This window comes from Mustela putorius, unplaced genomic scaffold (assembly GCF_011764305.1).
Source record: "Mustela putorius furo isolate JIRA1106 unplaced genomic scaffold, ASM1176430v1.1 tig00000461_pilon_pilon_pilon, whole genome shotgun sequence".
Taxonomy (NCBI): domain Eukaryota; kingdom Metazoa; phylum Chordata; class Mammalia; order Carnivora; family Mustelidae; genus Mustela; species Mustela putorius.
In genome coordinates this window covers 2,924,647-2,952,379 of record NW_025421390.1, presented here as the reverse complement: position 1 = coordinate 2,952,379, position 27,733 = coordinate 2,924,647, and the positions used below count along the sequence as shown (strand labels likewise).

At 35.0% G+C, this 27,733-nt stretch overlaps 1 protein-coding gene across 1 annotated transcript in view; it reads right to left on the bottom strand.

Annotated features, from left to right (window-relative positions):
* KPNA3 (karyopherin subunit alpha 3) overlaps nucleotides 1–27,733 on the bottom strand; it is a 100,117-nt gene that overhangs the window by 17,139 nt on the left and 55,245 nt on the right. The window contains exons 3-10 of the mRNA XM_045080577.1: nucleotides 14,683–14,772; nucleotides 14,463–14,492; nucleotides 14,322–14,374; nucleotides 14,100–14,195; nucleotides 10,442–10,527; nucleotides 8,346–8,432; nucleotides 7,814–7,983; nucleotides 6,419–6,463 (exon numbers count right to left, since the gene is read on the bottom strand). Of these exons, the coding sequence (XP_044936512.1) occupies nucleotides 6,419–6,463; nucleotides 7,814–7,983; nucleotides 8,346–8,432; nucleotides 10,442–10,527; nucleotides 14,100–14,195; nucleotides 14,322–14,374; nucleotides 14,463–14,492; nucleotides 14,683–14,772 (657 nt within the window). The remainder of the gene's footprint in view (nucleotides 1–6,418; nucleotides 6,464–7,813; nucleotides 7,984–8,345; nucleotides 8,433–10,441; nucleotides 10,528–14,099; nucleotides 14,196–14,321; nucleotides 14,375–14,462; nucleotides 14,493–14,682; nucleotides 14,773–27,733) is intronic.

The following is a 27,733-nucleotide window of genomic DNA, read 5'->3' as shown; positions in this document are numbered from 1 at the left end:
TAAGAATAAGCTCAGCTCAAAGACCTTCACTGATCTTTGTCACCTCCAATAAATATGCTAACAAAAAATGTCCTGTTAGGCACTGTTACAGAAGACTGCTATTAACATGTATAGCATTTCCTAGAAGATTAGGTATCCGTGGAATGTCTACGGAATGTCAAATTCACACATGCTTCAGAGCTAACTTGGGTTACAAGTGTGTACTTCTACTTTATCCTTATATGCAGCAATGGGTAACTTAGAAGACTAGGGGTACTCACATCCTACACATTCCAAAGAAGGACCTGCCCTTGATTAGCTCCTTTGAGATAACCTCTACACTCTTGGATTATCCTGTCTGATTACACTGTATACCTGAGATCTTGGGCAAATAGTTTATGTAACGATGTGATTTTATGTTGAATATCTCTTTTAGTTTGAAGTTGTGAGCGACACTGTATCAGTTTGTCCTCTAGAGGGGATGGAGACTGAGTAGGTAAAGACAGTAATGCAGGCTGTTCATGCTTATATGACTGACCCCCCAATAAATACCCTGCACACCACAGTTCAGGAGATTCCTCGTTAGCAGTATTTCATGTGTTCATATGTGTCACTCATGGCTACTGGGAAAATATAGCACTGTCCTTACAACTCTACTGGGGGAGGAGAACTGGAAGCTTGTAACTGGTTTCTCCTAAACTCTGCCCTCTGCCTTTTGCCTTTGTTGATTTTAATCTTGTGAAATACTAAGATATATATATATATATATATATATATATATATACACACACACACACACACTAAGATATATATATATATATATATACACACACATACACATACCCCCATACACATACATATACAGTATAAATATATTTATATATATAAGTGACTATCCCTGGCACTGTGTCCTGGCACAGAGCTCCTAAAACTAATTTCTGATGCAGTAAGAGCAATAGGAACACCTCTTGTTCTAGTATCTGACTTTGACCCTGTCCCTGACACAGGACTCCTAAACTCTTATAAACTCCTAAGTAGTAAGAGAACTAGGAGCATCTTTTGTTCTATTTAGATGACTCTGGGTAGGCTCTTGGATGGATACTGGTTGCCAGAAAGACCAAGCCCTGATTAGAAATTTGGAGTTTTCAGCCCTATCCAGAGAGGGGAGAGGGGCTGGAAATTGAGTTAATAATGGATCACGCCTAATGAAGAAACCTGCATAAAAATCCCAATAGTACAAAATTCAGTGAGCTTCCTGGATAGAGCTCCTGCCCTTAGGGACCTCCTAGATCTTGCTCTTTGTATCTCTTCACCTGTATCCTTTATCATCTCCTTTAATAAACCAGTGAATGTGTTACCCTGAGTTCTGTGGGCCACTTTAACAAATTAACCTAACTGAACTCAAGGACAGGGTTGTTGGAACTTCCTATCTATAGCCAGTTAGTCAGAAGCACAGGTGACAATCTGGGCTTGCAACTAGCATCTGAAGTGTGAGTGCTGGGGTGGGGGTGGGGGACCTGAGAGAAATGAATGCTTAACCTGTGGGATCGGATACTCTTTCTAGGTAGACCGTGTCACAATCAAATTAAATTATAGGGTACCCAGATGGTATCACAGAGATTTGCCTTTTGTTGTGGGGAAAACCCCTATACATCTGGCAACCAGACTTGTCGGAAGGAAGCAGTCCATGTGAGTAGTAAAGGAGAACATACAGAGGATGAACACACAGATGGGAAGGGCTGGGATTTTCCCTATATAGGAAGGAAAAAAACTTGAAGTCTTTCCTAAATGAATCTGTATCCTTTTGCTGTAATAAATGATAAGCATGAGTGTAACAGTTTTCTGTGACTTTTTCTAGCAGTTCATTGAACTTGAGGGTGGTCTCAGGGATCCCTGACACGCTTATCATCAAGTGTTACTAACAATCAAGTCTCCACAATAACCAATCTGCTACAACTGATTAATTTCATTTGCACCAGCAATACAATAAGCTAGATTTGTACCAAACATTAGGTAACACTCAAAGTTGTCTAGGCATGTTAAGCCATGGATGAACAACTTTGAAAAGGGCAGGCAAACCAAATGCTACAGAGTTACTGCAACTGCAAATTAACTTTAAGAAGCACACTAACTGCAATCCGTGCCCTCCTTAATACCCACCGCCAGGCTCACCCATCCCCCTACTCCCTTTCCCTCTAAAACCCCCAGTTTCAAAGTCCACAGTCTCTCATGCTTCGTCTCTCTTTGGATTTCTCCCAATTCACTTTTCCTTTCCTTCTCCTAATGTCCTCCATGTTATTCCTTATCCTCTACAAGTAAATGAAACCATATGGTAATTGAATTTCTCTGCTTGACTTATTTCACTCAGCGTAATCTCCTCCAGTCCTGTCCACGTTGATGCAAAAGTTGGGTATTCATCCTTTCTGATAGAGGCATAATATTCCATTGTATATATGGACCATATCTTCTTTATCCATTCATCTGTTGAAGGGCATCTCAGCTCTTTCCACTTTGGCTATTGTGGACATTGCTGCTATGAACACTGGGGTACATAAGGCCCTTCTATTTACTACATCTGTATCTTCGGGGTAAATACCCAGTAGTGCAATTGCCAGGTCATAGGGCACTGGGTGTTATACATAAACAATGAATCTTGGAACACTGCATCAAAAACTAATGATGTATTTTATGGTGACTAACATAACGCAATAATAAAATAAAAAGAAATACACTAACTAAAGAGCAATAAATGAAGACTAACCTGAATCAGTCCAGATTTTGTCTCTAGTACTGTCAATATTTAGTTTTTCTTCTAATATCACATAGGCATATTGCAATCCATAAACCAACTAATTATCTCTATGCCCCAACCCAGCTTCCTCAGCATTCTCACTAGTCACTGTCTCATCAATCAAGTCACTCCTACTATTTCATTCCTCTGCCTGCTCTTCTTGATTTCAGTTGTGCCCTACACCTTAAAACTCAAACTAGAAAGATAGGTATGACTTCCTCTTTTCTTACCACCCATATAAAACCCAGCAAATTTCTAGAGTCTTATCTTTCTGAAACATTTCTAGAGTCTTAGCTTCTTCATATCTAAGTTCTAGTACTGGTGCTAATCTTTTCTCATCCACACCAGAAAATCACCACCGATGTGTCTTCCCAACTCCAACTTCCCCCTAAAATCTACATTCCACTTAATGATATGAATCATTAAACCAGAATACAAATTAGACCATTATTCTTTGGTTTGCGATCAGCTACATAAAAAGGACATATGGCCCTTAAGGTGGTATATAAGATGCTGTGTGATTCAGACACTGCTAAATTTCTGTTGTATTTTCCCCCATTCTTTGTTTTTATAATTTATTCTTCCATCTATCTAGTTTTAACAACTGCTTTGCTGGCTCCCTTGATGTCACTACTCAAATGCAGAGCATTTCTTAGAATTCAACTTTTAGCCCTTTTTCCATATTTTCATGAATCCCTTAAATACTGATAAATCTCAAGTCTACACTGAGTTTTCCTTCTTAGAATACTGCTATGGAGGAACTGCAAGTAAATCAGAATCAATGTGTCTGCCCTACAATAGACTCATCAACCTTCTCTACCAGTCTCATCCTTTTGCTTTACTCCTTCTGATGGTTATGGCATTATTATCCATGTGGACTGCTAAATTAGAAACCAAAGTAATTTTTACTTTTCCTTCAATTCGATCCTTTCCTCTCAAAATTCTACTTATTTTATCTCTTAACACCCAAACTTTTCCTCTCTTAATCATTACTATTTCTAACTTAGACCTTCCTTCTTTAAACCAATTATGATGGTAAAATAAGCCCCTACTTACATTCATACCTTCCCCATTCCAAACCCTGCATACCTCTTCTCAGTTATCTGACCATAACAGATATAAGCACATCACTCCTCTATTTAAAAATCTTCAATGACTCTCCACTGATCACAAGATAAAGCCAAAACTGTTCAACACAGGATTGAAAACCCTGCAACTTAACTCCCCAGCAAATGTGTTGGGTTACTAACTATCTATATTCTCCAAACCCTCCAAGTTTGCTCCTGAGTCTTTCTTATCTTTCCTCATATGCCTGAAATGACTTTTCAACTTGACAAAGTACTACTTGTCCCAGCTGAATGACATTACATAATTTAACTATCTGCCTCTTTTAACAAATTTTTAAGAGGGAGATAATGATGGTACCAATCTCATTTTAATAAAGAATAAATGAGTTAACATATGAAAAGTGCTTAAAGTAATGCCCCGCACATTTTCAACCCTTAATAAATGTTAGCTATTAAAATAATCCATCTTTGTTACCCCAGTTGCCACTACTACCACCACCTTTCTCCACATGATACTAGTTTCAAATGTTACTTTCTCAGTGAAGCTTTCTGGTTGCCAGAGAGAACATGCACTCTCATAATTAGCATTTTGGTCATTTCTCTATTTCACTTTTACTCTGTTTTCACACCATATTCTGTATTTATGGAATCATGTTATAAAAAACGCACAGGGCAGGGACATAGCTTCAAGTCTCAGCTTTGGCTCTTATTTATCATATTGGCCCTTAGGTTATTTTACTTTACTGAATTTTAAACTCTTAAATAAAATAGGAGAATAAAACTTATCACATAAGGATACAGTAAGGTAGAAGGAAATTACAGTAACAGATTCAGCATAGCAAGTTGTCAACAAAAAGTTCATTCCTTCCAACTCTTTTTACCTGCTACTAATGTAAAGGTCTTAGAAGGCAGGGTCTCTATGTCTTTTTTATCTTTGAGCCTACAATTCAAAGCACAATTTAGGCTTAAGTGGTTAATCCATGAGTATTTATTCAACTCAACAAATATACCTGTAACTCAATACCCCTGGCTTTCAAGTAAAGATCATCAATAGATGGTAGAAGATTTCATCTGGCTGTAATCAATTCCATAATGTCCTGGGGTAAAAGTCTTGGTGCCAATACCAGATATTTTGTTTATTTTACCTATAATCTTGCGGTTGGAATGCTTAGAAATAAATTTAGCAACAAATACATTTTGTGATATAATTTTACTCCTTCTTGCTGTTAAGATAGTTACTACTTTTTTCACTTTTACTAAGTCACGTTTATATTCATTTAAAAAATAGAACAGTATATGTCTAAACAGCTTTCACTTAGTTTTTATGACATTTCAGGCTAATATGGCACAAATGACAAGTTATTTAGTTGCAAAAACATTCCTTCCTAAGAGCTTAAAGTTCTAAAATGAGCAAAAGAAATGTGGTTCAATGTTAGCAATGTTAGCAAATGCATTTTCTTCATGCCAGTGATAAATCACACACATAGCTCTGGGAAACACATACATTTTTATTATATGTGTATGTAAACAAAGACAGCATTATAAAAACAGAAACATACAGCAAATCAGAAAGATCTTAGCCAGAACAAGAGAAGCCAAATCAATGCGAGATGAACACTAACTAAATTTATTCATTATTTTACTCCATGGAAAAATAACATTTTGCTTTGCTACATTAAGGGGAGTTTTCAGATTATTTAATAAAAAAAAAATCTGCAAGAATACATATAGTAAATTCTTAACTATATCTCACATAATGACCAAATCACCTGAAAATGCCTTTGCATTTAAACTTAAAAAGAATACTTGATATTCTTCAATACTATATACCTCCAAAGGTTGTCCTGGGAGGCAGTGTAGTTTCACACAAAGCAGACAAAATCTGCCATTGGAAGATCTCAATTTTTTTTGTTTTGTTTTGTTTTTGTTTTTTAAGAAGATCTCTGTTTTGAACATCAACTTTCTTATAAGCTCTTCAACCTTGGATGAATCATTTAATCTTTCCCTGAAGCCCAGTTTCTTATTCTATAGAATGATGGCATAATATCAATCCTATTAAAAGTATCAAAAGAGATTTATTTTTTTAAAAGATTTATTTACTTGAGAGAGACAAAGAGAGAGAGAGAGCAAGAGGGGGGATGGAGAGGGACAAGCAGACTTAGGGCTAAGCAGGGAGACCAATGTAGAACCCAACTGAGGTCTCAATCCCATGACCCTGCCATCATTGCCTTAGCCAACATCAAGAGTTGGACTCTTAACCAGCTAATAAGGTTTAAAGAAATATGAAGGTGCTTTATAAAGTTTTTACCACTTTATAAATATTGATACTTAAAATAATATGAGTGACACAGATAAATAATTACATATGTGAGATTTCTCTGAAGTTTACATTTTTACTATCTGGATGATTTAAGATATAAAGTTAATATAATCTTAATTCTATTTCTGAAAAAGGTTAACATTATGGAAGATTCACAAGTTAGTAAAATACATGCTGACACTTACAAAAGTCTAAAAAGTAAATAACCCTTCCAGTCCCATCAAGAGCAAAATCCCAAATCTAAGATTCTACTTTACTTACGTTTATGTCTGTATGATATATGAGGACACATAATGCTGGCAAAATCTGAGGAAAGAAGATAAACAATAAATAATACCAGAGTTGATGAATATGTCTTTGTAAAAATGAATAACTGTGATGCAAAAAGCAGTAAATATTGCAAGAAAAGACAACGTTAAATTTGTTTAAATCTCTATTAGGAAAGTGAAAATCTGATTTCAGTTCAATCTGAAAAAACCAAGAACATAGTTCAGATATTCAATTAAAATATCCAAGTAAGTCTGGCAGAGATTAATGTACCTTAAAGGAAAAACAGTTGTTTTCTGTAACCTTCTTTCTAACATATAATGTCAAGTGGAAAGAATGAAGATGCAATTATACAATACAGCTAACTAAAAAAAAAAGCTGTTTTTTTTCTGGTAAAGATTTTATTTTTAAGTCATCTCTATACTCAACGTGGGGCTCAAACTTACAACCCCAAGATCAAGAGTCACATGCTTTATTGACTGAGACAGTCAGGTGCCCCTAAAAAAGGGCTATTCTTAAAAATGTCATCTCACTTACCTGCTTAAAGAATAAGATAAGATTTTATTTAAATAGCTACTTCAGTCAAATTAAAGTTTCTGATTTCAGATTTAATCAAGAAAATTATAACCAGCACAAAGTATATAGTTTGCTGAATTCAGGCCTTACCTATCCTTTTTTTTTTTTTTAAGTTTTAATCTGGGAGGGAGGAAGTGGGGATGTGAGGGAATCACACTAAGTACCCTGTCTCTAACAGCAAAACACAGAAACTGGGGAAGATGTCTATTACAAAGGTTCACAGTTAATATTTTTTGAGAGTCAAGTGATTAAAGATTGCATAGGATTTTTCAAAAACTTAAAATACTCAGATCCATTTACAACTTAAATGTAGATAGAAAAGTTTTTACTTTGTTTTAATTTGTAGATTTAACACAAAATATGTCACACATTTAAGAACACTGATTTTGTCAGAAATCTAGAGAAATTTCAATTGGACTTAATATAAATTCATTCGAGAACATTTGCATGTAAATACACCAGTTTTATTTGTAGCAATCCCCCCCCTTTTTTTAGTAATAAACCAACAATGCAATGTAGTAAAAAAAACCTCTGAGATTTGGTTTTCTCCTTTTGTATTTTTCTTTTTGAAAGTTGTTTTTTCATGAAAATCGTCAATAAAAAGTAAGAATTAGGGTGGATGAACATTTTGTGAGATGCCATAAGACACTCAACTTTCATTTCACGGGAGTCAAAAATTAAATACGATGTTACTTCAAAGATCTCATACTTGCAATGAAGTTAAGTATATGCATTATTTCATTCCCTGAATGAAAATCTAAAGCATAAACATAGGGAAAATATACCATCTGGGCTTTGCAATTCTTCATTTACCTCCTGAACTGTCTCCATAGGCGGTGGGGGGTCCTTATTCCTGCAGAGATTGACAATGACCCATGTGACGTTCCGAAGGAAGGTGATGGGAATGGAGGGATTGATGAAGGACAGAAGAGGTTTGACAACTCCCAGTGATATGACATAATCTCTACATTGAGGACCATCACCTACAGAAATGAAAATTGTATTTAAAAAAAAATTACATTCAGGATGAGAAAGTCTGAAATGTATGCAATGGCTCATGTTGGGACACTGATGTTCTATGTTTCCTCACCATTAGTCAAGGGCATCAAGTGTTGCTCTTTCTCTAGATTTTGATTTGGAAAACACAAATTTAACCTACAAATCCTGATAGCAAATTGCATTATCTATTTCAAGAGGTACCATCTTAAGTTAGTATTTATGAAGAAGAAGATAGTCAACCACGTTAAAATTAGAGGAAACATAGGATGTAATGGCTATGCCAATGTAGGAAAAAAGTTAATTAAGATTCTTAATTCGAGTCTTTTTAAACCTAAATCCAACTTACCTATAATGTTTCCCAAAGCCCATACTGCTTGTTCACAAACATTCTGATGTGGTGAATGGAGAAGTCTCAAAAAAAGAGGTACGGCATCTATAATAAAAACAAATATTGATACTGCAAAATGTTTAAGAGTTTATAGATTTCAGACTAAATAAGTTGATAAAATATACAGAGCCTGGGATACTACGGTTACCCAATTACAGTTCATTGAATGAAAAGATGTGGCAAATAACGTTACCATAAAAAACGTTCATTTTAGTATTTTCCCCTAGTAATATTCAAGTAACACACTTACTGAAAAGATTTACAAGTTACTATTATATATCATTAACTAAAAGAAAACAGCAGCAGGAAATTTTTCCTTTAAGGCATTAAAAAAAAAAAAGATTCCCTCCAAACACATAAACTTCATAGAATATAATACTTCAGTCAGTATGATCCCAATTGCTGATATGGGAGTTTATCTAAAGAACTAATCATTCCCCTATCTGGTTTATCTTATAAATTAAAATAATTTATCATTATAATCTTTACTCTTTACATAATTTACACATTAATATAAGTGTAATGTAAAACACTGGTATCACACTCACTCCAGGTAGGAAACTAAATATAAACTAGATCACTTTTTCTTAAATTTCAGTCAACTGTGTACTACTTCCAGGATTTTTTGTTGTATCTCTGCACTACCTGGATTATTTACTTAATACTTAAACTAAAATCAACTTTTAACAGCTTTATTGAGATATAATTTATATACATATATCTGTTTAAGTACATAATTCAGTGATTTTTAGTGTTTATACAGAGTTGTACAGTTATCGCTACAATTTAATTTTACATGTCCTTTAACCCCCAAAGAATGCCACATATCCACAGCAGTCCTATTGCCCACTCCTCCAGCTTTAGGCAGCCATTTAATTTGCTTTCTGTCTCTATAGATTTTCATATTTTAGACATTTTATACAAATGAAATTGTATTAAAATGTGGTTTTTTTTTCTGGTTTGGCTTCTTTATTTAGCATAGTGTTTTTGAAGGTCATGCATATATAGCACGTATCAACGTTTCATTCTTTTTTCTTGCTGAATAGTATTCTATTATAGAACACATTCTGTTCATCTACTTCTATCAGTTAATGGATACTGGGATTACTTCCACATTTGTGTTATTATACAAGTCTTTGTGTGGACATGTTTTCATATCTGTTGGGTCCACCTAATAGTGGCACTGCTAGGTCATATGGTAACTCTATGATTAGTCTTTTGATAAACTGTTTCTCCAGAGAAGCCACACCATTGCTACCAGCAATGTGTAAGTTTCAACTGACTTCACATCAGTAATTTAGCTAATTTTATCACCTCTATAAATAGAAGACCAGTATCATTTACCACTATCACAAACAGAAAGTAACCAAAAAATTAAAAATGCAAATAAAACACTGTTACTAAATTATACCTCCTTGCCTTTATTAAAGGTTTTTGTCTAAAACCTGCTACCTTTCTGGTACAACTAATACCTAACTGGAAACGTTCTCCTTTGAAATATCTGAAAAAGACTGGTATTTTCACTAACTGATTCAATGTAATTTATTGCTGTATCATATACTACTTATCATTAAAATCATTTCCAGGGACACCTAAAGCCAGATTTCTTAACCTACATGTTAAGAGTTCTTGGGGACATCAAATTTTTTCAAAGGTTTTTTTTTTTTTTTTTTTTTTGTCAGTTTGGATCAACACATGAATCATAGTTAGCCCATCCTGAGGTGGGCAAAATTTTAAAAATGTATGTTACAAGTTATAAGGCCTAAGTTACTCAGCACGTTGGAGGTACTAGAAACAGAAAATATAAAACCTGTTGTTAGGAGATGGTCTCTACCCAAAAAGATAAAACTTAGTTCACTTTTTAGTAGCCACAATTAAAATTATTTAGTGATAGATTAATAATAGCTATGGGAAAGATATCAACCATCAAAAGAAACTCATAAAATTCACTAGTTTAAAATGTTGTAAAAAAATTCAGTCTTTACAATAAAACTCCACTTCCTTGCCTTTATTTTTTAAAAACTCCCAGCAAGTAAGGATGTTGATTTACTTACTAGACTGTACAACAGCTTGAGTCTGTGCAGAAGTTCCTGATGCTATATTAGTTAACGCCCAAGCAGCTTCAAACTGTAATGAAGGGCTGTAAAACACAATAAAAAATCTTGAGACGCAGTAACTACCAGTTAAATTTAGGACCCACAAACCTATATGGTTATTCTTTACCCTGTCCTTGAATTTCATCTGGTTATATCCAATCGGCTACTGTCTCACTAGCTTCCAAAGTCAGACAATATAAACCTACTTGTTTATCCCCACTGGTAGTCACAACATTTAGCCAGTCCTTATTTTCTTTGACTCCTTCCTTTCCTGTAAACATCTAATCAAAAAGTCATGTTGATTTTACACCCTAAATATTTCTTTTATTTATAGCATCACTCTTAAAATCACTGTACTAGTTGAGGCCCTCGCCATTTCACTTGAATACTGTTATAGCCTCTAGACTGGTCTTAAAGTTGAGACCCCATCTGATCCACTACATCATATGCTTTACATACTGGAGATATTACAGGGTTGCATAATTTTACTGAAAAGATGAGATTTTTACAATTTAGCATTATGATAAAAGACCTCACACAGAAAGTGAAAACTCAACTAGATTTTCAGACAGATAAGGAAAGAAAGTCACTAACAGCTGGAAATACAAATAAAAGTATCATGGGTGGGATGACCATGATGTGTACAGGTGACAAGGAACAGATCAAGAGAGTGGAAGCTAAGAAAGCATGCAGAAATTTAACAGGGGATGAAACTGGAAAGGTTAGGTTATCAAGTATGTGTGTATGGTCAGGTGCTGGGGTGGTGAAGGGGAGTAGAACTCAAATCCCAAGCTTCAGAAGTTGGAATTTATTCTATAGACATACTAATATAGAGGGCTACTGAAAAGGAGAATAAAGAAAATAATGCTGGAGTCCATGGTATGTAGAATGGATAAAAAAGGTTAAAGGCTGATGGAAAGTAAATTATATACATCAAGTTAGGATAGATGGCTGAAAGAATATAAGTTCCTTTAAACAGAATACCAAGGTGGGAGGGGGTATAGTGGGGAAAAACTGAGAGCCGAAGGTTAGGGACTTAGAAGAAAGCTCTATAAATATCAAAGAAAGTAAGGTTGTTAGTAACAAGGTTAGAGAAATCCAAGAAGGAAAAAGATTTTAAAGAGAATAAATGTCACAGACAGAACAAGCAGTGAGGTTAAAAAAAAAAAAAAACCAGTAAGAAAATGGAGTAGCAGATAAGAACTACATGATGAATTTTGGTGAAGTCAGGGAATCAGAGGCAGAGAAGAAGCAAAAGGACAATAAGATCAAAGATGATGAGTTTATGTTGTTCTTGGCTGAAGAAGAAAGTGTTTTTGGGTTAATCTATTAAGCTAGTCCAGGCTGCTTGGCAAAATACTGGAAATTAGGGCCTTAAGTGAGTAAACAGTGAGATTTAAAAAATAAAATTATAAAGCAGGGAGTATTCTAAGATCACATTAAAAAAAAAAAAAGAAAAAAAGAAGATATAGAAAAATAATGTATAGTAAGTAAACAATAAATGAACATTTACTGTAAGTTTGATACAGTAGTATTTTGTGTATATTATTTCCATTCCTTATAACTAACTAATTTTTACTGATGAGGTATCTGAGGCTCAAAAGCCACTTGGTTTTTGGTCATAGCAAACTCTCCATTTAAACCAACATCTATATGGCTCCAAAGTTAATGGGCTTTTATATGGTAACACAATTTCCCATGACAATTCCATAAAGTCAAATCTAAACAACCAACAATTTTGTTTTTGCTTTGGGTGGTAGTTGTACAGGCCTGTATATATTTAATCGTAATTTTTATATATATGCTGTATTTCAAAGACACACAGACACAGACACACAGACACACACACACAACATGAGCCTATGCCAAAGGCTGGAATGTAAAGTAAAAAAAAAAAAGATAAGGAGATTAAGGGAAGAAGGGAATCCCTAAAAGTACAGGTAGAATAGACTGGTTTTTTTTTTAAACGTTTAAAAAAAGATTATTTATTTATTTATTTATCTGACAGACAGAGATCACAAGTATGCAGAAAGACAGGGAGAGAGGGGGCAGAGAGGGGGGAGCAGGCTCCCTGCTGAGCAGAGAGCCCGATTCGGGGCTCGATCCCCGGATCCTGGAATCATGACCCGCGCCGAAGGCAGAGGCTTTAATCCACTGAGCCACCCAGGCGTCCCACAGACTGTTTTTTAAACAGCTGAAATAAAACGTATTTTTACTTAAATACTTGTTACAGAAAATACACATGATTACATAAAATAAGTGTTAAGCATTTTTGGAGGGATGGCTGTAGCACACAATGAAAGCAGAAGGAAGTATTAATAATAATAAATAAATAATAAAATAAAATAATAAATAATAAAAATCCCTTGTGGCAACATTTATATTTCACTGTTTTATCTAGTCAACTGAAAACTCTTTCGACAACATTTGGCAAAACACAGCAAATTTTAGTTTAAACGATCTCAAAAAAGCAAAAATTAGCATTTGTTTCAAAATATTTTGGGGTTCATGGGGCTCCTTGGTGTCTCAGTTAGTTAAGCCTCTGCCTTTGGCCTGGGTCATGATCCCAGGGTCCTGTGTTGGGCTCCCTGCTCAGCAGGGAGTCTGCATCCCGCTGCCCCCCCCCGCCCCACCCCCTTCTCCCTCTACCTGCCACTCCGCTTGCTTACTCTTTCTCACTTTAAAATAAATAAATGACATCTTTTTAAAAAAATTAATAAAATACTTTGGAGTTAAAACTTAGGTTCTTCTCCATTAATTCAAATTGATGAGTTTTAAGATACAGCACACTGGGATATCTCTTAAACATTAGCAGAAATGGGGCCACGCCTCAAAAGATACAAAGTAGTGTTTTTCCCTTTCTATTCTGGAAAAGTATAATCTGATTTTTAATTTACCACAAATAAAAACCATATTATTTAGACAAATAATCATGGTTGGAGTTCTATTAAAGATTTTGCAGAAGATCAGTGGATCAGCTGGAATATTCCCAGGGTAAGAGCCACTCAGTTCTGGAAACCATTCATGTTGACTCAGTCATAAGGTTAATCTATATATAGACTCATAAGCAAAGAATGACTCAAACACTATTTGGGTTGTTTTAAAATATTATTCAAAACAAAAACAAAATAAATAAAGACTATAAATATTTGAAGTAAATTAGAATAGGCAATAAACATTAAGCTAAAATTTTCCTAGAAAATACACACATACTTCAAAAACTAAAAAAAAAACCAAAAAACAAAACAAACAAAAACAACAACAACAACAAAAAACCCCTTCAGGTCTTTTGAATATGATCATACAATTAGAAAGTTACATAAAAATATATGACAAATGAGGGGATATGGACATTGGGGAGGGTATGTGCTATGACGAGTGCTGTGAAATGTGTAAACCTGGCGATTCACAGACCCGTACTCCTGGGGATAAAAATACATTATATGGTTATTAAAAAAAAAAAAAGATAAACATAACTATTAAGATGATTGTAAAAAAATATGACAAATGAAAAACATAATAAATGCAAAACCTAACTGAACCCATTAATTAAATTATAATCCTAAATTTTCAGTTAACTAAAAATAAGTGAACAGAGACTCAAATCCATACTTACTTATCATCCCTTTCTAGACATTTGACTAGAATCGGTAAAATCCCAGATTTTATTAGGTCATCAATTGGTGGGTTTCTGTCACTGGATAATAGCTTTCTAAAAAAAGAAATATAAGAAATTAACTGCTATAATTTTCAAACTATGAACAGAAAAAACAACATATTACTTCTAGACTACCAGCTAAGACACCTACAATAACTCCCTGGACAAATTAGTATTTACCTTGCAGCCTGAACAGCACTTAACTGGACCACTGGGTTATCACTTGTGGCATTCTGTAACAGCAAATGTAAATTTAAGAAATTTTAAAAATATCAATTTAAAAATACTTCAAAGTGAGAATTATATTAAATAATAACATACCTGCAATATAGCTTCTAGTGTTACATTTTGCTTAAAAGGAAAAAAAGACAGTTCAGGAAAGAATTTTTTTTAATAAAATTATATTTATTAAGTCTACTATAGCTATGAGTTAATATACATTAATTATCATTGTAAAATTGGGTCTTAGATTACAAATGAGGTTTTCTGCTTATAATAAAAAAATATTGTAAAAACACTTTATAACACCAAAGTAACTTACTGCTTTAAAATCAGCATCAACATCTGAATCTTCTAAACTTTCTTCTTGGGGAACATTTCTTTTTTTCAGTAAGTGTTCATCTCTTTTGTTCTGGATAAGGAGAACATGAATTAAATGTGCATACTACAAACCAGTAACAGGCTACCTTCTAGATCTGGTAACAAAATTAACTGGTGACAGTACAGCTTTCACACACACACACACACACACACACACACACAATTAAACACCAGTAGTTCTGACCAACATCATGCTTCCCAGTCTTTTAATAAAGATTCAAATTTGGGGATGCATTATTACTATAAAAGTCTAGCAAATACATTAAATGGTATGACAGCTTTCACCTAATTACTAAAGCAAGAAATCAGCTAGATGGGAAAGAGTTCAAAGCTCAAATGTTAAAGTTTGTATGCTTGTTGGGAATGGGGGGAATGGGAATTCATCAGCATAAATGCCACCTACTTGCCATCACCTCAGATATAAACTCTTGCTATCCGGCTTTTAAAAACAAAAATTCTCTACTAGCAAATATATTTCTACATTTTATGGGGTTTCAACTGTTTGTAATGGCAGCACCATGTGCCATTTCACATATCACTTTGGGTAAATCAATCTTCTTTTAAGTTTATAGTTTGTCTATGGAATTAAGTAAAAATATATTAGATAAATGACTGAATGATTTCTAGGGTGCCTGGCTGGCTCAGTTGGCTCCTTAAGTGCCTGATTCAGCTCAGGTCATGATCTCAGGGTCCTGGAATCCAGGCAAACCCCACTTATCCCTCTCCCTCTGCCCCTCCCCACTGCTCATGCACACACCTGCTCGCTTTCTCTCTGTCTCTCTCTGTCTCAAATAAATAAAAATCTTAAAAAAAAAAAAAGACTGAATGATTTCTAAAATCCTTTTCAACTCAAAATTTCAGAGCTTATACTATCTAGTCTTCAATACCGTATTTATAGAAGTATTTGGTAACAGAAATTATCTGAAGAGGTATTAATATTTATGTTAAAATTCCGATCGAGTAGAAGGTTAACACTGGAAATATATGCATATCTGCAGTTTACTGGCTTATCTGTATACTATTTTTTGTCCTATGTAGAAGCAAACAAGTTTAAACAAACTGAGGCATATATATATATATATATGCGCTAATCATTAGATAACCTATCAACTTGCAGTTTTATCACAGCATACTTCTTTAGCAACTACTCAATCAGTTCTACATTATTTTAAATTAATGCATGTTCCAAATATTAAAATCCATGCATTGATATTTTATATTCTCAAGTAGCTCTCCACAAAATACTTATTAATTTATGGTGGAAAAATTTGGCAGACAGCATCTTGAGGAACTGACAAAGGTTATTATCATGAGTAAAGAACAAATCCACATTATGAGCCTTCTGGTCTCATGTACTGAGAAAACAGTATCATGTCTGTGGTATTCCTACCATAATAACAACAACCACCTGAGGAAAGTGAGACAAACCTAAATCTGCCAATCTACAAGAACTAGTCTGTACTCTTCAAAAATGTAGTCTTGAGAGATAAAGACAGAAGAACTGTCGGACTGAATGAGATTAAGGAAACATGACAAGCATAATGTCTAATCCTAGATTGGATGTTGGATTTATAAAGGACATTAGGAACAGCTAGTAAAATATGAGTTAGGTCCATGAATTAGATGGTAGATATTTATCTGCTAATTTGACAAATGGACTGTGGTTACATAGGAAAGTGTATATTTTTATGAAATATGAACTGACAAATTAAGGATAATGGGGCATTATGCCAACAACTTAACGGTTTTAAGTGTGTGTGTGTGCGCGTGTGTGTGTGTGCACACGTGTGTGTGTTTAAATCAGAGAGAGGAGCGAGAATAAGGCAAATACAGAAAAAAGCTAACAAACAAGGAAGCTGGGTACTGGGTAAAGAGTGCACAGTGGTTTTTGTACTAATGTAAATTTGAATTTCAAACTGCAAGTATGAAATTGTTTCAAAACCTAAAAAAAAATCTATGCATTGTACTTTGTCATTTGTACAAGGGTTAATCTTAAAATTTATTATATCCTAACATTTTTTGGAATTTATTTAAATGTTCCACTAAGGTTTTATCTCATTTTATTCTCTATTTTCCTTTAACCTTTTGAGTCTGAATAATTAAACTTCCAAAGGCCTTTTAGAAATTGTACTCTCTCCATTTCTCCAACTCCCCCAGATATTTCAGGCACAATAACAATATATAATAGCATAAATATAACTAAAACCTCCTAAATACACAGATGCCCAATACAGGAATAGCATTTTATCATAATATATGATGCTTGCGGTCTTTCCCACCCCCCACCTCGTAAGGAATCGCATTTCTATTCCTAATTTGTTAAGATCTTTTTCTTTTTAGCCACAAACAGGTGCTTAATTTTATTAAACTGTACTTCTTTTGCATCTATTGATATGGACATGTAATTTTCCTCTTTCATTTGTAAATGTGGTAAATTAACTGACTTTTTAATGTTAAACTTATAACCTTGCAGTGTAAAAGTTAAATGATTACAAGACCTGGGATAAATCTTGCAAATTTTAAAAAGATATTCTCTACTCGACTTAATTTGCTAATATTTGATTTACAATTTTTTTTTCTTACCTATGTTAATAAGTGAAACTGGCTTACAAGTACCTTTTCTCATGCTGTCTTGGTCTCATTCTTGAAGTCATGGCTTTGCTAGCCTCCCAAAATGGGTTGGGTATTGTTATCTCCCTACATTCTCTACAATCATTTAATAAGACTGAAATTATCTGTTCTTTGAATGTTTGCTGATAGAACTATCAGCAAGATTACCTTTTCTATCTTAGGTTGGAAGAGGTTAAATGTTTCGCTACTGATATAATTTACTTTAAGATCTCTTCATGTTTTTCATTTCTTCTTGAGTTAAATGGGTAAATCTTTTTTTCCACTAGAAAATTGTTCATTTCAGCTAAGTTTTCAAATCTATTGGCAAAAAACTGTTTATATTCAAACTGTGGTAGATTGTTTGCAAAAATGGCTATAATTCCCCTTCCCATACCCATGCCTCTGGACAGTTTGGTCCTGTACTAATTCTAGGTGTGGCTGTGTGGCTGGGTTTGGCAATGGGACATTAATCAAATGAACTTGAAAAGTGCTTACACATCTAAGAATGTCCTCTCTTGCTGCTTCTAAAATTCTAAAACCACCACGTGAACAACACTGTGCTAGCCAGCTGGAGGATGAGGCTACATAGAAGACAACCAAGGTCTTATCCAAAAGCCAGAAACTTGTGTGAGACCATCCTTGATCATCTAGTCATCAGCTAACCCACCAACTGACCAGAGATGAATGAAGGAGCCTGGCAGAGTCAGCTGAATTGGCCCAGACCAGTAGAACCACTCTGCCAACCCACAGAATTATTAGCTGACTAAAATGTCAACTGTTTTAAGCTACTTGGTTTTGGAGTGGTTTATTATGCAGCAAAAACTAAATGATGTACGAATCTTTTAAAACTTATGCTATAGACGCATTAATATGTCTTTTAAATACTATTATTCTTTGTTCTGTATCTCTACTTGCTGTAAATTTCTCTTGTGAAGTACATTTTAAACTGTATTCCACAGGTTCTGACATGTAATATTTTTACTATTGTTCCTTTCTAGGTAATCCTAATGGCCACTAGGATTTCTGTGATGCTCAACGTATTCAGAAGTACTTTCTTTCTTTCACAATTATGAGATTTTTGTAATTATCTTATTCCTGGACTTCTAATTTAATTGTATGACGATCAGAAAGAGTCCCTACAACACTGTGAAATTAACTGGTATTTCCTTTACACCAGAATTTCCTGAACCTTCTCAGTCCACAGTAAAGGCCAAAAGAAATACCTAAGTTTTCTTATTCAAATAGTCAGGTCTAAACAACTTAATAGTCATTGGCAGGGGGTCGCAGGGCTGTGAAGGATGGGGAGCTGTGGGTATATAAATTGAAAGAAAAAATAAATCTCACTTCACTCTTAAACAAAATATGTGATTAAAAGGAATGCAGTGAGATCTAATATTTAAATTGTGAACTACCTCAATACCTAATAGTTCTGTGGTATCTGAAAGATGTCAAATGTTGCTATGTGTCTCTTAAAAATTTAGAATATCCCAAATGTCTCTCTGATTTCATCACGGAGCCCCATGGTACCTCAGCACACAGTTTGGAAATTATAGCTTTATACTATCACAAAACTATTTTTCATTGGGTTTTATATGTGTTTTTAAACAACACTTGCAAATTAAGTTATTTAACTTTTCTTTCCCCTATTAATTGGTGTGTTTATTAACGACAAGAAAATTTCCCACAATGATTATGTCTTTGACAAATTCTGCCTTCTAACTAAATTTTTGCTTTATATATATTTGGACATATGTTATTAAGCATATACAAGTTTAAAGTTATTGTAGCTTCACAGTAAAATGTTTCTTTTATCAAAAATTAAGTGATAACTCCCAAATTTCAATTGATAGCATCCTAAAATAAGCCAAGAATATCTTAGGGCAGAAAATTATACTTTATTCTTTTTTTAAAAAATTTTTTCAAGGGGCACCTGGGTGGCTCAGTGGGTTAAGCTGCTGCCTTCAGCTCAGGTCATGATCTCAGGGTCCTGGGATCGAGTCCCACACCGGGCTCTCTGCTCAGTGGGGAGCCTGCTTCCCTCTCTCTCTCTCTCTCTCTGCCTGCCTCTCTGCCTACTTGTGATCTCTCTCCGTCAAATAAATAAATAAAATCTTGAAAAAATTTTCAAGATTTTATTTATTTGTCAGAGAGAGAGAGCCCATGAACGAGCACAAGCTTGGGGGGTGGGGTGGGCATAGGAAGAAGCAGTCTCCCCGCTGAGCAAAGAGCCCAATGCAGGACTCAATCCCAGGACCCTGAGATCATGACCTGATCATAACTGACTGAGCCACCCAGACGTCCCATCAAACTTTATTCTTCACAAAACAAAAACTATGTATGAGCTAAGGAAAGATAATCCCTGGGCAGGTTTCTGATGATCTAATCATTAAAGGAAGTTTCATCAAAACCAGTATTAAACAGTCCCTTTTCTTAACAACCTAGAGCTTTTTACTCTCCTGGACACTGTACTTCAAAAAATTCAGCATCTATAAAAGGTATCTCTTTCTTTTGTCAAGTGGGAGGAGAGCACAGAAGTTATGGAAACTAACCTAGTTTCAACATCTACTTTATCTACACACACACACACACACACACACACACACAAACACACTAGATCCATTTCTTAAGTTCTTTTAAAAATCTGTTATGAATCTATTACCCAACTATGTATTCAATCTCTTTTGACTTTCTGTTTTCTATTAGGGTTGACCCACACAGAATTAACACCTTGTAGGTTAAGAAGGCTAACTATGGGTAATTTCTAAGACTCAACCTAATATTTTTTGAGTTAACAAATTCTGTATATTGACCTCTATATAAAGTTCTTTTTCATTTCCAAACTTCTCTTTACCTTGAAAAAGTGGCTGAATATTCTATACCTAAATTTGTGGAATAAGTCAGCAATTACTTCTTAAACATGTTATGAAAAAAAAAAAAAAAACAGATATTGATCAGCCCCATTTTGAATATGACATAATTAAATTTGTTTTTATCAAGCAATATACTCATTGTGTTGTCTTATCTAGTTTTAGTTCCTATAAAATTAAAATCTCTTATTTCACAGATGAGTATGGGGACACAGAGAACCAGCCTAAATTAAATTGTATATCTAGAAAATGTCAGTTAAGGGGCACCTGGGTGGCTCAGTGGGTTAAGCCTCTGCCTTCAGCTCAGATCATGATCTCAGGGTCCTGGGATCCAGCCCCGCATCAGGCTCTCTGCTCAGCAGGCAGCCTGCTTCCCCACCTCTCTCTGACTGCCTCTCTGCCTACTTGTGATCTCTCTCTCTGTGTCAAATAAATAAATAAAATCTTAAAAAAAAAATTTTTTTTTAAACCAAAACACTACTGATTCACCAATCATGTAAAAATCTGACTACATAACAGAAATTATTTTTCCTGAAGAATCATTTAACTAATCTTATTAAATAGCTGCTTTCTTTTGGATTCTTCTTTACTAATTTAAGGTTTTATACATGATCATTTCAATAGATTCTTCTTTACTAATTTAAGGTTTTATACATGATCATTTCAATAGATACAGAAAAAGCATTTGACAAAATGTAACATCCATTTGTGATTAAAAACCCCGAACAAAGTAGGTTTAGAGGGAACATACCTCAACATAATAAAGTCCATATATGAAAAACACACAACTAACATCATCCTTAATAGGAAAAAACTGGGAGGTTTTTCCCCAAGGTAAGGAACAAGACAGAGATGTCCACTCTTACCACTTACATTCAACATAGTACTGCAGTCCCAGCCTCAGCAATCAGACAAAAAGAAATAAAAGGTAGTGTACCAGGGTGGCTCAGTACAATTAAGCATCTGACTCTTGATTTTAGCTCAGGTCATGATCTCAGAGTTGTGAGATTAACCCCAGCTCCAGGTATGGAGTCTGTTTAATATTCTCTCCCTCTTCCCTTACTCTTCCCCCACTCCTTCTCTTTAAAAGGGGCATCCAAATTGGTAAGGAATTAAAACTTTCACTCTTTACAGATGACATGATACCCTACACAGAAAACCCGACTCTACCAAAAAACTGCTAGAACTAATAAACTCAGTAAAGTTACAGAATACAAAATCAGTATACAGAAATTTGTTACATCTCTACATATCAATAATGAAGCAGCAGAAAGACAAACTAAGAAAACAGTATCATTTACAACTACACCCCAAATAAAAAGATACCCAGGAATAAATCTAATTAAAGAAGTAAAGAACTTCTTTATAGTTTTTCTTAGGTTTTTATTTTTCAGAGTAAAAACTGAAAACTATAAAACACTGATAAAAGAAACTGAAAATGACACAAAGAAATGGAAACAGATCCCATGCTCAAGGATTAGAAGAACAAATGCTGTGGAAATGTCTATACTACCCAAAACAATCTATACATTTAATGCAATCCCTTTAAAATATCAATAGCATTTTTCACACAACTAGAACAAACAATTCTAAAACTTGTATAGAACCACAAAAGACTCCAAGTAGTCAAAATAATCTTGAAAAAGCAAAGCAAAGCTGGAGGCATCAATATTCTAGACTTCAAGCTATATTATAAAGCTCTAGTAATTAAAACACTATGGTATGGGCACAGAAATAGAATGGAACAGAAGAGAAAACCCAGAAGTAAACTCACAACTAAATGGTCAATTAATCTTTGACAAAGCAGAAAAGAATATCCAGTAGGAAAAAGACAGTTTCTTCAACAAATGGCCCTTCGGAAAACTGGAAAGCAACATGCAAAAGAAAGAAACTGGATAACTTTCTTCACTATCACCATACATAAAAATAAATTCAAAATGGGTTAGAGACTTAAATGTGAGACCTGAAACCACAAACATCCTAGAAGAGAGCACAGGCAGTAAGCTCTGAACATTGGCTATAACAACCTTTTCCTAGACTTGTTTCCTGAGGCAAGGGAAACAAAAGCAAAAATAAATAAACTATTGGTACTGCATCAAAGTAAAAAGCTTTTGCACAGTGAAGAAAATTATCATCAAGACTAAAAGTCAATCTATGGAATGGGAGAAGATACTTGCTTATGGCATATCTGATATAGGGTATCTAAAGAAAATAATCTAACTAAAAAATGGCAGAAAACATGAACAGACATTCCTCTAAGACATACAGATGGCCAACAGACACATGAAAAGATGCCTATCATTACTGATTACCAGGGAAATGCAAATCGAAACTACAATGACATATCGTCTCATACCCATCAGAATGGCTAAAATCAAAAACACAAGAAACAAGTGTTGGTGAGGATGTGAAAGAAAAGGAAAAAAAGGAACCCTCTTACTCTGTTGGTGGGAATGCAAACTAATGCACCCATTCTGGAAAACAGTATGGAGGTTCCTCAAAAAGTTAAAAATGGGCGCCTGGGTGGCTCAATGGGTTAAGTCTCTGCCTTCAGCTCAGGTCATGATCTCATCAGGGTCCTGGGATAGAGTCCTGCATCGGACTCTCTGCTTGGCAGGGAGCCTGCTTCCTCCTCTCTCTCTCTGACTACTTGTGATCTCTCTGTCAAATAAATAAATAAATAATCTTAAAAAAAAAAAGTTAAAAATAGAGCTACCCTTATTATATGGTTTTTTGTTACCCTTATTATATGTTTAAAAAAATAAAAAATTAATAAAAAAAAAAAGAAAACAAATAGAGCTACCCTATGATCTAGCAATCATACTACTGGGTATTTACTTGAAGAATACAAAAACACTAATTCAAAGGGATTACCTGCACCATTATTTACAATAGCCAAGATATGGAAGCAGTCCAAGTGTCCATGAACTGATACACAGATAAAGAAGATGTAGCTCAGTAGAGTTAAGTGTCTGACCCTTGATTTCAAGTTGGGTCATGATATCAGGGTCGTAAAATCGAGCCCCATGTCGGGCTCCACATTCAGTGTGGAGTTTGCTTGGGATTCTTTCTCTCCCTCTGTCCCTTTCCCCACTTATATACTCTCTTGCTTTCTCGCTCTCAAAATAAATAAAGAATATCTTTTAAAAAGAGAACCTGGGCTAGGATTTTTGCATTATTTCTTATAACTGCATTCACATTTATAATTGTCTCAATCAAAGTTTCAATTAGTAAAATCTTGATCAATCAAAACTTCAATTAATGAAACCCTGAATTAGTTTTTTCTTATGTTTTTATTTTAATTTTATTTAATTCTTAATATACAGCATTGTGTTACTTTCAGGTGTGCAATAAAGTGATTCAAAACCTCCATAAAACACCCACTCATCACAATAGGTGCACTCCTTAATCTCCGTCACCTATTTAACCCAATCCCCCAAATTCTCCCCTCTTGGTAACCATCAGTTAGTTCTCTATAATTAGTAAGAGTTTGTTTCTTGATTTCTCTCTCTCTTTTTTCCCTTTACACACTTGTTTTATTACTTAAATTGCATATATGAGTGAAATGATATGGTATTTGTCTTTCCCTTATTTTGTTTATTAGCCTAATACTCCTACCTCCATTCATGTCATTGCAAATGGGAAAATTTCAATCTTTCCTTTTTTAAAAAAAAGATTTTATTTATGTATTTGACAGAGATCACAGGTAGGCAGAGAGGGGTGGGGGAAGCAGGTTCCCTGTTGAGCAGAGAACCTGATATGGAACTTGATTCCAGGATCCTGGGATCATGACCTGAGCCCAAAGCAGAGGCTTTAACCTACTGAGCCACCCAGGTGCCCCAGATCTCAATCTTTTTTTTTTTTTTTTAAGATTTTATTTATTTATTTGACAGACAGAGATCATAAGTAGGCAGAGAGGCAGGCAGAGAGAGGAAGGGAAGCAGACTCCCCGCCGAACAGAGAGCCCGATGCAGGGCCCGATTTCAATCTTCTTTATGGCTGAATAATATTCCACTGTATATATAAATCACATCTCTTAAAAAAAGAAAAAAAGATTTTATTTATTTATTTAAGAGGGATGGGGAGGGAGGGAGAGAGAGAGAGAGAGAGAGAGAGCGAGCATGCAAGTACATGTGAGCTTAATCGGGGAAAGAGGCAGAATCAACTCCCTGCTGATCAGAGAGCCTGATTCAGGGTTCAATCCCAGGACCTTGGGATCATGACCTGACCTAAAGGCTGATGCTTAATGAACTGAGCCACCCTGGTACCCCTAGTCCAGATTCTCTTAATTAACATTTTGCCAAACCTTAGTATAATATCACAATGAAGACACTGACATTGATATAACGCACTGATCTTATTCAGATTTCCTGTCTTATTTACATTCACTGTATGAAAGTTTATGTCTATTAATTCTATACAATTTTATCACATGCACAGATTCATGTATCCACCATTATACTCAAAATACAGAACAGTTCCAAAAACTGAAGATGCCCTTCTGTTGCCCCTTTTTAAGCAAACAACCTCCCCGTTGTCTCCTCCCTGTCCCTGAATCTAACCCTTGCAACCACTAATCAGTCCTTCATTTCTTTTTTAAATTTTTTGAAAAATATTTTTATTTATTTATTTGACAGACAGAGATCACAAGTAGGCAGAGAGGCAGGCAGAGAAAGAGGGAGAAGCAGGCTCCCTGCCGAGCAGAGAGCCCGATGCAGGGCTCGATCCCAGAACCCCAGGATCATGACCCGAGCCGAAGGCAGAGGCTTTAGCCCATTGAGCCACCCAGGCACCCCCAGTCCTTCATTTCTAAAATTTTATCATTTTAAAAATGTTACATAAATGGAATCACACAGTATATAATCTTTTTGTGATGGGCTTTCTTTTGCCCAGCATAATTCCCAAGAAATTCACATTAAGTTGTTGCTTCTATCAATAGTTGGTTCCTTTTTAGGGGCGCCTGGATGGCTCAGTGGGTTAAAACCTCTGCCTTCGGCTCTGGTCATGATCCCAGGGTCCTGGGATTGAGCTCTGCATCGGGCTCTCTGCTCAGCAGGGAGCCTGCTTCCTCCTCTCTCTCTCCCTCTCTCTCTCTCTCTGCCTCTCTGCCTACTTGTGATTTCTGTCTATCAAATAAATAAATAAAATCTTTAAAAAAATATATAGTTGGTTCCTTTAAATTGCTGAGTGGTATTTCATGGCAAAGACCTACTAAAGTTTAACCATCTAGATTGTTTCTAGGTTTTAGCTATTCCAAAATAAAGTTGTTATGAACATTCAAGTACAGATTTTGTATGAACACCAGTTCTCATATCTCTGAGATAAATGAGTAGGAGTTTAGCCGGTAGGCTGTTTATTAGCAACATGTTTTCCAGAGTGACTGTACCATTCCACATTCCCATCAGCAACATATGAGTGATCCAATTTCTCTACATCCTCACTAGCATTTCATGTTAACTGTTTTTTTATTTCAGCCATTCTAACAGATGCGTAGTAGGTTTTAATCCATATTTCTCTGATGGCTAATAATGTATTAATAATCATAATCACAATAAGTGCTATCTGTATACTTCATTCAATGAAACGTCACTTCTCATCCTTGCCCATTTTTAAAATCGGGTTTGTTTGTTTTTACTGTTAACCTTTAAGAGTTCATTATAGATACTAGCCCTATATTGGATGTGTGGTTTTCTTCTTTATTTCCAGCTTGTATTTTCATCCTTTCATATGAGCTTTCACAGAATAAATTTTTATTTATTAAGTTCCAACTTTCTTTTTATGGATTATGCTTTTGTGGTCAACTGTATGAACCATTTGCCTGGCTCTGGTTCCTGAAAAATTTCCTCCATTTTTTTCCTAAACGTTTATAGTTTTATCTTTTACATTTAAGTCTAGGATCCATTTTATGTATTTGTATAGGTGTGAGAATGAGGTTGAGGTTATTTATTTTTGCCTATGAATTCCCAATTGCTCTAGTATCATTTGCTAAAGAAGTTATTCTTCTGCCATTGATTTAGTTTTGCCAAAAGAAATTTGGGTGTATCTGTGTGGGTTTATTTCTGGGTTCCATCTTCTGTTACATTGAGAAATGTGTCCATCCTTTAGCCAATATCATGTAGTATTCATTGCTGTAGCTATCTCATAAGCCTTAATATTGGCTGGAGCAATTGCTCCTGTTTTTATTCTCTGTCAGGACTGTTTTAGGTATTCTAGAGCCTGTGCCTTTCCATAAACATTTAAAAATAAGCTTGTCTGGGGGCACATGGGTAAATCAGATAGTTAAGTCTCTGACTCTTGATTTGGGCTCAGATCATGAGGTTGAGCCACGCTAGTATCGTGGTGAGAATTTCTGTATCCATGTTCATCAGGGATATTGGTCTATAATCCTGTGGGTGGGGTCTTTGTCTGGTTTTGGGATCAAGGTAATGCTGGCCTCATAAAAAGAGTTTAGAAGTTTTCCTTCCTTTCCCATGTTTTAAAAACAGCTTCAGAAGAGTAGGTATTAGTTCTTTTTTAAAGGTTTGGTAGAATTCCCCTGGGAAGCCATTTGGCCCTGGGCTTTTGCTTGCTGGGATATTTTTGATTAGTGCTTCAATTTCCTTGCTTGTTATGGGTCTGTTCAGGTTTTTTTTATTTCCTCCTGTTTCAGTTTTGGTAGTTTATACATCTCCAGGAATGCTTCCATTTCTTCCAGATTGCCTAATTTAGTGGCTTTGCTCATAATATTTTCCTTTAACTATTTCTTCAGTGTTGGTTGTGATCTCTCCTCTTTTATCCATCATTTCATTTATTTGGGTCTTTTCTCTTTTCTTTTTGATAAATCTGGCCAGGGGTTTATTGATCTTACTAATTCTTTCAAATCTGGCCAGGGGTTTATTGATCTTACTAATTCTTTCAAAGAATCAGCTCCTACACTGTTCTGTTTTTTTGGTTTCTGTTTAATTGATTTCTGCTCTAATCTTTCTGAGTTCTGCTGGGTTCAGACTTTATTTGCTGTTCCTTCTCCAGCTCCTTTAGTTGTAAGGTGAGACTGCATATTTGAGAACTTTCTTGTTTCTTGAGAAAGGCTTATACTGCTATATACTTCCCTCTTAAGACTTCATTTTTCTGCATCCCATAGGTTTTGAACAGTTGTGTTTTCACGAATTTTTTAAATTGTTCTGTAATTTCCTGGTTGACCCATTCATTCCTTAGTAGGATGCTCTTTAAACTCCATGTATCCATGTATTTGAGCTCTTTCCAAATTTCCTCTTGTGACTGAATTAGTTTCAAAGCATCATGGTTCTAAAATATGTACAGATTGATCTCAGTCTTCTGATATCAGCTGAGACCTGATTTGTGACCCAGTATGTGATCTATTCTCAAGAACGTTCCATGTGCACTGAAGAAGAATATGTATTCTGTTGCTTTGGGATGGAATACTCTGAATATATCTGTGAAGTCCATCTGGTCCAGTGTGACATTCAAAGCCCTTATTTCCTTGTTGATCTTCTGCTTAGATGATCTGTCCATCAC